Raw genomic sequence first — 12,566 nt, forward strand, 5'->3', positions numbered from 1 at the left:
ATATATCATCTCAATTTCCTTTTGTTTTACTACTCGCAATAAAAATATTTAGAAGGAACAGTGAGTAATTTCTTTCATTAGTGACTTGAAGCAGAACCAATGAGAGACTCTGGTGATACATTTAGGGTCTTCCTTGTTGATACATGTTTCATCTGCAGCAAAACCACACTGGATCCAGATGATAAAAGATACTGAAATTGCCGTGGAGGACACCTTATACTGGGATTGCAGAGCAAGTGGCAAGCCGAAACCATCATATAGGTGGCTGAAGAATGGAGACCAGCTGTCAGTAGAGGTAATATTCATTTCTGAAGAGCACAGTGGTATACAAAATTAGCACTGCCTCATGTAGCAATGAGAATTCAGAAAGTCCATGTAAATAGTCCAGATAGTTGAGATTTTGTATACTTTTTCATGTTTGTTCATTGGGAGCATCCAGATAGAAACATCTAAAGCTGCAATATCTGAAACACAAGGACAAATTATATTGTACAAACATAACTCAGCTAAAAGGATATTAAAGAGCAATGGTAGAACCATGGAAGTAATTATATAAAGAAAGGCTGGAGAAGGAAGTTAATTAAAATTATAGATTAACAACTGTAAATGGGGGATAAAGAATTTAAATGATTGTCTTACATTTGCTATTCGAATTTTGTTAAAGGTAATAAGAAAGCATTTGCAAACTTCTCGAGGAAAAGATGGCAAAAATTGCGGTGTTTGAAAGATAAAGAGTAGTGTAACATCGGTATTTGTTTTAATTCTGTTGTTAACCTAATGGAAAGTCATGTATTTGGTGACAGGGAAAAATGTAGTTAGCAGGTCTGCCAGATCAGAAGTGCAGAAAATCACCAGGTACCCGTATCGATTTTAGTTCTCACTGTGCACTGAGAAAACTGCTGAATGCAGGTTATTGGGAATGTAAACTAGGGGCAGTAGCCTGTAGCAGGAGGGCATTTTGCCCTTGGCCACTGCTGTCAGGACTGCTCAAATTCTGCACACAGCATTGGCACCCAGAGTTGAAGAAAGGATTGCTCGAGTGAGTTCAGTGGATGGCTATGGAAAATGACCTGAGCACTGAAAAACAATTCGTAGCATTCAGGGTGTTATAGTTGCATGCACACTAACAGGAATGGTATTGTTTTGTGGGCAAGTTCAGTGATGGAGTACAAAATATATTGGTGATTTAAGAGCGCTGTTACTAAATTATATGGAGTCACTGAGGTAATGTGCTTTTTAACCTCATAAGTACAAAAATACCTTTTCTCATTCAGATTTCCCAGTTCTCCAGCTTGGAGCACTGGTGTCAAGCCTTGAAGGCATGATGTAAGGGAATAAGCATGACTGTGGAAATGCTTGAGGGCTGTGCACTGTAGGGCTAACTCACTGAAGGCGGGCACCAGGGAGACAGCAGAAGAAGAGTTCTTTGTGTATCGTGATCATTTGTCTTCAGCTCCTGTGATAATCCTCCTTCATGCTGGGTCTGCTCCACAAAAATCTCCTGCTGCGGTTATTCCACTTAACTTCCCTTCCCCATAAATGAATCTTTTGTAAGGAGGAAGAACAACAGGAGCTCAGGATGCTAGAAATAGGATCAAGATGTGGAGAATAAAGCTTGTTACTTTTAGGGACTGTTTTGTGCTTTGTCTAACTTGCAATTAACTGGGAATGGATCCGTCACAGAGGGGGCTGAGCTGTGTTGGCTTTATGGAGATAGCTGGATTTGCCCTTCACTGGGATCAGCTGTGAGTATGAGCCCGTAGCAGAAAGGGCAGAGTGAGTACTGTTATATTAAGCCTGATGAGCCTTCTGCAGGACCTCTGCTTGGCACTGCTGCTCCAGAAAAGCAGAAAATGTTTTTTGTGAAAATCATTTGTCCTTGTGATCGTTATTACGTCTTTCCCCAAAGGAGAAGCTGTTGGATTTGTCTTTGTCAGTGGTTCCTCTTGTCACCAATCCCTATCATTCCATCCCAAAGCAGTCGCTTCCCACTGTAACTCATAGAGCTTTCCAGGAAGCATCAGGTTGAGAAGCATCCTGTTCTTCATTCCATAGCCTTGTCAGCTGTAAGGCACTTAAATATGTCTTCCATTTAATGACTATTGGAATTTTTTCTGCGTAGCATCACAGAGAGCTCATTAACAAATGGCAAGTGTGAAATCTCTAAATAGTGTGAAATGCCAGTGCCATCTGTGTGTTTTGGATGCTCTCGTCTTCCTAGTATGATGTCCACATTTCTGGAGAAATGCGAGGGTATTTGAGAACAAAAAGCCTCTGTGAAACTGGGCAAGTTTGAAGAATTGATTTTATACACTGTATTGCCAAATCTCAGTGCTGTCGTATGAATTATTTTAGAACTGTTCTTACGTGTATGCTGTTACGTCTGCCCTGTTTGTCACGTTGATGCTGTCCTATTTGAATTTCTTACTTATTTTAAAATTTTCACGTGAAATACATCATCAGTAAGGATATTTCTCTTACTATTCAGGGAAGGATCCAGATTGAAAATGGTGCACTTACAATATCGAATCTAAATCTGACAGATTCTGGCAGATACCAGTGCATAGCTGAAAATAAACATGGTGTCATCCATTCGAGTGCGGAGCTCAGGGTTGTAGGTAAGATTTTTCCTTTTATTAAATCACAGCCTTCCTTCTCCCTCTCCTCACACCGTCCACCTGCCCAGTGCTCCACCTCCTCATGGTTTCAGCTTTATAATTCCCTCAGACACTGTTGAATTAAACATTTTTGTCAACCTATTATCTTTTTTATCTGCAGTGCAGCGGAGTTTATTCATCTGTTTCCAGAGTATTTGCAGTCCAATCATTCATTGCTTTAAAACAGAACACAGATGAATAATTAATTAGGCAAAGAGCAGATACAGAGGCTTGGATACAGGCTTGGACATGAAGACTTCTCAAGGGTCTGGACAGAGCCCTGGCTCGGCACATCAGTCAGCTGCACTGACCTTCTGCACTGTGCCTCTGGTGTTCCCAGGAGAGCAGTGCAGTGGGCTGCTCTTGTGGCAGCCTTCCTTGATTGAGGGGACAAGAAGTTGTCAGTCATTCAAATGATGTGTGTGGGAGTCTAGAATAAATGGCAGCAATTTACTTGAGGAAAAAAGTGAACTTGCAGACTGCAATATGCATTGATATGCTTGTGTAATTTCTACCTCCAACACAGAAAGACTGAAATCAAAACTAAGCCTACAAGAGCAGTGCTTTTGGGCATGAGTTACTCCCTTTATATTGTATGAGGTTACACTTGATCGGCAGGCTGCTCCCTCAGCCTCATTCTCCTAAAATCCTGAATTTCCTTTCGAACTTCCATGTTGCTATAGATAGAAGCCATGTGCTGTTTTTAACTGTTAGCTCATACAACCTGTGCAAATACAGAATGAGCTGTGCTGTAGTTTTCTATCATTTAATATGTGTGATCCATCATTGTACTTTGGCACAAAAGTAGAATCCACCACATTGCTTCAGTGTTAATGAGACTTGATGTTGACTGCTCTCACTGGAGTTAGACAAGTCATGCAAGCTCAAATTTGATGTAGTGAAGATAGGCATGTTGTATCCAGTGAGCTTCAGTTCCAGTGAAGGCAACGTGATCTTAGGTGCGTGCTTCTTTGCAAAATTGAAACATCTACTTTTTTTTTTTTTTTTTTTTAACCAGCATAAAGAAGAAAAATGCATAATTGTCCAACAGAAGATCTGGTTGAAATAACTAATTCATTTGTGTTTTTAATTATGCTTGGAAGCTGAGAAGTGTCATGTACGTGCTAAATAGTAGTGTCGTTAATATAATTCAAGATGCTTTATTTCACTGTCAGTATTTCTTTCCTATTTCAGCTTCTGCTCCAGATTTTTCCAGGAACCCAATGAAGAAAATGATTCAGGTTCAGATTGGCAGCACAGTTGACTTTGAATGCAAACCAAAAGCTTCCCCCAAGGCCAGGTGTTCCTGGAAGAAGGGAGGTGAGCAGCTACACGAAAATGAAAGGTATCAAATCTATATTGGTTTATTTGTTTTAATTGAAAAAAAAAACCAAACCAACTCCTAAAATAATTTTTAATTCAGTAGTGTCATCTGTAGATCCATATAGTTGTGAACCTCTCTGAAATGTCTTGTGAGAGGATGTGGTTGGTTTTTGCTTGTTGTTGTGTGAACTGAGAATGCATATATATCGTTTTCTTTCAGATCAAGAGCCAGCTTTTACTTTCAGTCTGATGTAAATTTGAGAAAATAAAGTAGTGGTAGAAAACGTGGAAAGTTTCAACAAAATGGTCTGAAAGCACTGCTAACAAGGTGTGCTACAGCCGTGGTGATAATGTGTCTGAGAGACAAAAATAGATTTCTACTTGGCAAGGATTAATAATCAGGAGGACCAGACTTCGCGTTCTTACCATTCTAATATATTGATTTTTTTTTTTTCTGTTCAACTACTGTGTTGGCTTCTATGGAAAAAATATTACAAAGATGGCTCAAAGCTGTGGATGCATTAGAAAGTCATATGAAAATATTCAAGATTTACTTTGTAATTGCAAGAATTACGTGATGAGCCCAGACCAGTGAGCTGAAAAGTGACAGATTAATATTGACAGACATGTAACGCGCTTTAGGAAGAGACAGCAAAACCTCTCATGGTACAAGTATTGTGAATTAACTTAATGCTGAGGGTAGGGAACCTGCATCACTGTGCCCAAGTGGGTGCTGTATCTCCTGAGTATGTGTTATCAGTGGTATGTATGGGACAAAACAGAAAGTGACTTCTAAAATTGTGGTGCTGTTACCAGAATCAATTCTGTTTCTGTAGAACACTGTGTAAAATTTCTGTTTCTGATTTGGAAAGATGTTATCAGATCAGTAATTTTGGAGGCTCCATTGCATGGCTTGAGGGGTCTCCTTGTACCCAGTAAGTTTGAATGCTTGTGTCTTCTTGGTCTGTGCAGCCACAGCTCTTTCTTCGAAGGGCACCCAATAAATAGTCTTCATGTGTTCAGTTGTTGGTGTTTTGGCAGGAAATTAGGCTTCTGATAATTACAGAGCTTGAACAGTAGTGCAACTACTGGTAGAACAGTAGTACAACTAGCTGGCTGTGTGCCTGAAAGTAAACAGAGTCTCATTCAAAATAAGTCCCTTGTTGGATTTTCTTTCTTCGTGAGACATCCCGTTGTCTTGTAATGACATCATATCACATTCATAAGGAAGTCTGTGACGCATGGCCACAGTGTTTGCTGACACTATGTGAAGCCCCTCTCTTTTTGACAATAAGTGTGCAAATAAATACACAGCACAGGATTCTTTCCATGTAGCTTCTCCATTCTTTCCATTCCTCGCTTTTGCCCTTGCATCATTCCTCAAAGAATGCAGAGGAAGGTAGCCTTCCTGTTCCTGCTGTGTTGGAGCTGCCTGTCAGCAGCAGATAACCTGCGTTGATTAGAAGGATATTCAGAGCAGTCAGATATGCACAGACCATGCAGGGCTCCACATATGTCCAAAGAGTTCTGGCCAGGAGTTGGACTCTGGGAGCTTTCTGGATAGACACCATCTTTGCGGCTGCTTTGAATTGCTTTGATTTCAGATGTGGTGCCTGTACCAGTGGAAGAAAGTGATGTTCAGTTCCTGACTGTTTTGAGCGGACATAATGCTGCCTGCTTACATCTATTGAAACACAAATTCCGCCATTTAGTTCTGCAAAGTGCAGATATTTCCAAAATACAGCCCAAAGTGTATACGGCCCCTCTGTATTACTGACAGCACATATAAATGGCTTACAGAGGAAACGTAATAACAAGACAGTGCTCCTGAATTAATCTAAATGGAGTCCACTTTCCTTCAGAGCAAAGGAGAAATGTGATTCTTTGCAGAAAGCACTATAGTTCATTACTGTCTGCTATGAATAATTGCAATTCACAGATTTCTCACAGTTCTACAGTTCTTCCCATTCAGTTTCCAATTAGCTGTATTTTTAAGCCATTAACTAAGTTTCTGATGGAGCAGTCTGTGGGGGCTGGGGCAGTGGGTGTCTTTTGACTTCCCCGAAGGGATAATGCTGGACATGGAGGTGCATGTGCTTTACCTACAGGAGAGGCAGAACGAGCTTGATGTGTTTGATCCTCAGACCTGAATGTGTTTGATTCTCAGACCTGCAGTGTGGTTCGGTCTCTCTCATAGAGCACTCTGTGAGAAATACATGGAGTCGATTGGAGTTTGCCTGTGAAGAGCCAGCAGGGTAATTGCAGTCTTCAGGAAAGTGTGGTGAGCTGTTTGCTTCTTCTGCAGAAGGTGGTTCTTGTGGGGGCACAGCTCTTGTGGCCCATGGGGATAAGTGCATGTACAGTTTTCCTAGTGTATTTGTCTGTGAATAGTTAGAACCGTGGTGCTGTTGGTTTGGTAGGTTTGCCTGTGGTGTAATGGACTTGTTTGTTCAGCAAAGTGTAGAACAGGTTGTTGAACATCAGGCAGTGGGATGTTTTGGTTTTTGTGTGCATCCATGCAGGTGTTGGAGCCTGTCCCCTCTGGGGGGTGTGCCAGCACAGTCCCATCCCCACAGCCCCAGGCACACTGCATCAGTACTCTGCTGCAGTACAGCCAAGTGCTACTTCAGAGTACTGCTGGTGTTTTGTTCTGTGTGAATTTATGTTTCACTGGGGTTACTGATCACATTACTTCTGTAAAGCCTGAAAGATTTTCATTTTGATGGCAACGTTGCTTGTATTTCTAATTTATTTTTAAATGGTGCTGCATTTTCAGTATGTAGGAGATTTGGATAATGACTCAGTAAATTTTAATTAAATGAGCTGAATCTCATACATCTTGTAGAGGGGAGAATGTATAAGTCAAATGGATTCGAGAGCCTTTGGACTGAGAAATTGCTCAGTTAAAGAATACAGTCTTGTTTCTTGTTAGTTTTGCAAAATATTCCATTTATTTATTATTATTATTATTATTATTATTAAGTATATCTTGAAAAGAGAGAACAAGACGGTGAAGAACAGTGTTGAAGAACACAGAATTAAGGCACGTGGTTCAGTGTAGAGTATGCAAAAGTGAAGGCATAAAATGGGAATGAAATGAACTGGGTGCTAAAACAGGGAGCAGACCCCTCCAAAATGCAGTTTTGGAACTTTGGAACAAATTATTGTGGATGTGCTGAGTGTGATAGTCAGGAATGAGCAAGAATGTCTTCAGTGCTTCCAGATTAGGCATTGATTGTGGAAATCCGTGGTTAACTGGCACAGGTCTGTTTTTACCCCATATTATGATTGTGTTATCACTGGGCTAGAAGCAGCTTGTGTTTACTTAAGCTGTTCTTTCCAGTCATTTCTTGTTGTATGGCCTTTTAAAAATGTCTGCAGTTGTTAAGCTGCATCCTGGTTGTTTTTATTCAAAATTATTCTGGAGCAGCTTCTCCTGACAGCAGAGATCACAGCATCTCCAGGAGGGGAAACCTTCCATCTTCTCTGTTGAAAGTCCCCACCTCCAGATGGATGAGCTTTTATTTCTTAATGTGTATTTCAAAAAAGAGTATGAGACATTTTAATCAAGGTTAAATACACTCAGTGCTAGTTTATCTCCATCAGAAACAGTAGGCGTCCCAAATATGGTCCTAGGTACCCATTTAGAAGATTTCATTGAATGTTTTTATATTATTGCTCTAATATATGGCTGGAGGAAGATTAAGATTTTGAGTTGGTGCCGAGCAGTGTTTCATCTGTAAGCTCATCCACCTGTATTCCTGCATGTTTGTAAATATACTAAGAGCAGAACAAGATGAAAAGATATTGCAGACTTCACCTTCACTGGCAAACATCCCAGTGCAAGTCTCCCCCCCCAAAAAAAAACACCTTCCAGTTTTAGCATCTTTCACTGTGATGAAGTGATGTCAAGTTCAGGGGGAAAGAGAAGATGAGGTACTATTCCTGATAAAATATTGCATAATCTGTACAAGGTTCAGTTATGGGTTTCAAATTAAGCATTTGTACTTCATTTCATGTTACAGTTTGAAACGCTGTGATCTGGAAAGTAATGCATTTACTTACCAGTGCTTCAATAGGAGCTGATTTTGGCTGGCTTTCTCGTTAAGTAATCTGATTTAATTTAGTTGGAATTTGCTTGATATATAAAAAGCTGGTTTGACCCACTTTCCGCTGATCCTTTGTACTGAGGAGTTATGAACTAGAAAGTAATATGTTTATATTTATTATCAGATCACTAAGGGTCTAAAATATTTGGCTTTTCTGCTGAATAATCTGACAAATATAAAAAGGCAGTGATTTACTTTAACTGTCTGTTATTTTAGTAGCAAAGCATTGCCATGGAAGATGAACAAATTTACGTTCATTAACAATTTCATTAATGGCACAAAACTTCAAGTGGCAGCCTTGCATTGGAAAAGCTGGAATCCTGGATCCTGAGGCGTCTGCTGGCCTTCATTGGTGGGTGGTTATACTGCACCAACATTTCCATTTAACACAGTTTTAACAAGTAAGGGTAATATATGTAAGCCTCTGTGTAGTGCAGTCACAGTTGTCTGAGCAAGCAGGAGTGAGGACAGCAAATGCAGAACAGCTGGGGTGTTCTTAGGCAACATACAGGAAAGTCAACAGATTTCAGATTGGCTTCCTGGAGCATCACTTGCCTTCTAATCCCCAGTGATGTTATTCTCAGTGTCTAAAAGTACTGGAAATATGGTATAGTCTGCAACTGTAGTAAAATAACATGTCAGTATTAGAAGTATATGTTCTCATTTCATAGCTGGCTTTCTGCATGGCTGGTTATGACCTGATGAGTAAAACACACCTGGGGTACTGGGCAGAATTAATGGAGGCTGTAACTTCAGTTGGCTGGAAAGGTCTTTATTGCTAAATCCATGTTCCTAATTTAGGTGGGATAGGAATACTCTGCTAGTTTTGTCTCTCAAATCAGAAACCCTGAAATCTACTCCCATTCTTTTGACAGCAATCAAAGAGCATGACTACCTGGGCGTGAGTTAGGACATTTGGCTTTTCTAGGTATTTCTTTATGCCATCCTTTTGACTGCTGGAGAAGAGACTCTTCTCAAGGATTCATTTCCTACAGTTTTTCTCAAGAGAGAATGATTTCATTTTTGTCAACCACATTTTGATCTGAGGAGCAGATAGGTCCTTGAGTCAGTCTCCAGTTGTGCTAATGCACGTGTGCCAAAGCATTATTCAGCCCATTATTTTATGGGGCTTACAGTTTCTGCTGTTAGTTCATCAGAAGTTTGCAGGTCATGGAAAATGAAATTAACTTTAAAAATTTCTGGTCTCCAGCAAAATGTATTGGGAGAACTCCTGCAGATACAGAGAACTCTCAGAGGTGTATCATTGGTCTGTGTTAGAAATCTGGATCTCTTCCTGGCAGCAGGCTGCCACAGTCTGTTTTTCCATAGAGTGTGAATATCTCATAACTTTAGGTGTACTAAACACACCTCAGTTTGTCTAGTTTTTCAGCAGAAAGTGGTAGAGCTATTGCTAGGTGTTGCATTTACATAAGCTGAGCTGTATTTACTGCTCTGTAATTGAAAAAGTAAAGAGTTGCTCTTTCTAATTTGCCATAAAGATTTTGACAGTCAGTTTTCTTCAAGAATTGATTTATTGGGTGGTGGCTGTTCTTCATTCTGGAAAAAAGACTTGATTCTAAACTATGTTTTGGTTTTAATAAACCTCTTGCTTCATTGGTTTAGATGAGCTAGGCTTTGAGATAGCTCAGAGCACTGTAAAAATGTGTTTTCCTTTCATTTTAATTAAACAATAGACATTTTCTATTCCATACCCAGTCCTATTTATAGTTTATTTGATCTAAGAGTTTGTCATTGCTGTTGGGTTTTTGTTTGTTTTTGCAGCTTTTCTGCTGAGAACTGCTTCAAAATAGGTGATGCAACGCATGCCATTGTAGGATAAACCAATAGGTGGGAAGTCTGAAAACTTCATAGCTTGCTTGAAGTCATAATTCATGATTGATTTTGCCCAAAAGAAGCATATCCCAGGTACCACAATATTGAGTGTCAGAGCACATTTTTAAAGAAAACACACACAAAAAAATCAAAATAATTAAGAGAAACAATTAAAAGCTGAGCTTAATTTTATAGTGCTTTTCATTGCAAAGAGCTTTGTACTGTCAGTGAAGCAGTGGAAGGAATCCAGACTGCTCTGCTTTCAGACATTGGAAATGCAGTCTCCATGTGGCCTGGTGATGAGGTGAACCTGCTATTAAGGGAAAGCAGCAGAACTACAGAGGCACAGTGAAATCCCACTGCTGCGCTCTGTGGTTGGTGAGGATGGTTTTGGAGGATCAGGGAAGCCAAAGGTAGAGGACAGAATCACCGAAACCATCAGTCTGAGAGTTGGTTTAAGCTGTCCTTATTCACCACCATCATTATTCTCTGAAAAATGGGTTCAGTGCATTGCTTAAAGAAATAATGCCATCATCATGTTGTATTATTTATAACATAAGTCAGTATAAATGGTTATTGACAGTGCAGTTCACTGAAGCATATGTCCTTTAAGGGCCAACTTGCTTTCGGCCACATAAGGTGTGCCCCAGCTGTGCCTGCCTGCAGTTCCAGCTGCCCAGCACTGCAGCTGGAAGCCCTCCTTGTCCTTGGTCAGCTTCCCAGAATGAGCCCAGCACTGCTCATGTGGAGCTGTTAAGTACAGTGTGTGAATGGCAGAACAAAGAACTTGTGTGTTCAGTTGAGCATCCTGCTTACCCCGAGCCTGGGGCAAGTTTTGAGAAGGAAGTGCTCCCAATTCCCACTAATACTGAAGACTTAATCTGCTTCTTATAGAGAACCGAATCTCAGTTGGGACAAGTTATTGATACTAATTTCCCTCGTGTATATTAAACATAAAAGGAACGGCAGGGATGTGTATTTAATTTTGTACTGAATAAAGAAGCAGGTTAATGCTGGAGTACGTGCAAGCGAGAAGACAAAACCCTCGTGACTCTTCTGGAAAAGGGAAGATAGCAGTATTAAGTTCCAGGACATTGCTGCCTTCTCAGATGATGTGTGCTTTGACAACTGCGTATGACTCGCCAACTAATGTGGTTAGAGGTTTGCCTCCAGTATTAAAGTTGTTTGCTGTTCTGTAGATTCTCTTTAACTGGTTGTGAGGTGTCTGGGGCATTTCCAAACAGCCTGCTAGCTAAGCTGCCGAGGGGATTGGCAGTGTAGCATCACTATGATTCATTTGATGCCTTTGAAATGGACTGATGTATCAGGAAACTGTTGCTTACCTTTTTTTCCCCAGTTATTCTGAACAGTTATGTGCAGTTGTACAGGTCTGTGTGCAGCTCCAGGTTATCTCAGGGAAGAGCTGGTTGAAGGTTCTGCACATAAGGATATGACAAATGAGAGGACCAGAAACAGGGAATTAAAATTATCCTTGCCTTTAGGTCCTGCTGTTGTCTAGGATCTCAGCTCTACTATTGGGATGTTGGATTTCTTGCATATCTATCAGTAATGTCAGTCTCCTTTGAGTCTCCTTTGCTTAACTTTTTTTTTTAGTGTTCCTGTTTTTTTCCATGTATATAGTCAGTGTATACCATCAAAACTTTCAAATGCCATGTTGCAAATTGATGCAGTTTGATATACCACTGTAACAAAATGAGTATTCAAACATTTTGTCAACAAAACAATGCTGTAACTTTCAAAATATCTTTGTAATTTTTTTAGAATCACATTATTAAAGGATGGAGGACTAAGAATAACCAATGTGACCAAAGTTGATGCTGGAAGCTACACTTGTGTGGCAACAAACCAGTTTGGAACAGCCAGTGGGACGACAAACTTAGTAGTTACAGGTAGGTGGGCTGGAAAGAGGCTCAGGTTGACATTGAACTGCAAACTGCAACAGAAGCCTGCAGTTAGATGAATTCTGAATTTGCGCTTTGAACAAACACCAAATGTGTTGAAAAGCAAAGGTGTGACAAAATACATATTGAAGAATGTATAAAAATAGAAGGATTGATCTCTGGTTAGTTGAGAGGAAAGAGACCGAGGGATTTTCTCCCTTTTGGCACAGAGATTTCATGGTCCTGGTAGCTCAGATGAGGATGTTCTGAACACTTTCCTCCATGCTCTCTCTTAGTTACCTGAATAGTAAACAATGCACGTTTGTTGCACTTCTTTTTATTTAACTTGTTAAAAAACAGTGTATGAAATTCATGCCAACCAAAAATATTAGAGGTCATTATACATTCCAGTCCAAAAATCTCTTTAGCCCTAAGGAACTATACACTTGTTTGCTCATGGAAAAAGATGTGGAAGAAGCTCCAGCTGCAGGAGTGCTCAGGGACCCCACAGGCAGTAAAGTATAAAGTCTTTCAAAAGCTAATTGTGTACATAATTGCTGTTAAAAGAGTTCTTGCCCCTTCCACTGAGATGCCCATTGCTAGCTGCTGTCTAAGATGCTGACTGGGGAGGAGTGCTTCGTGAAATCTAATTGAAGACTGTCTTTTCTCATGATGTTCTTTTTTAAAGATGGGAATAACTAAAAGATTTTCCAAGTGCAGAATTATCTAATATCCTACTGCAT

At 40.1% G+C, this 12,566-nt stretch overlaps 1 protein-coding gene across 1 annotated transcript in view; it reads left to right on the forward strand.

Annotated features, from left to right (window-relative positions):
- CNTN3 (contactin 3) overlaps positions 1-12,566 on the forward strand; it is a 111,447-nt gene that overhangs the window by 85,412 nt on the left and 13,469 nt on the right. Inside the window, exons 7-10 of the mRNA XM_042823521.1 lie at positions 159-295; positions 2,489-2,618; positions 3,852-4,002; positions 11,705-11,832. Of these exons, the coding sequence (XP_042679455.1) occupies positions 159-295; positions 2,489-2,618; positions 3,852-4,002; positions 11,705-11,832 (546 nt within the window). The remainder of the gene's footprint in view (positions 1-158; positions 296-2,488; positions 2,619-3,851; positions 4,003-11,704; positions 11,833-12,566) is intronic.

The sequence above is a fragment of the Centrocercus urophasianus genome, unplaced genomic scaffold (genome assembly GCF_019232065.1).
Source record: "Centrocercus urophasianus isolate 14NV4802_14NV808 unplaced genomic scaffold, USGS_Curo_1.0 seq_22, whole genome shotgun sequence".
Classification (NCBI taxonomy): Eukaryota; Metazoa; Chordata; class Aves; order Galliformes; family Phasianidae; genus Centrocercus; species Centrocercus urophasianus.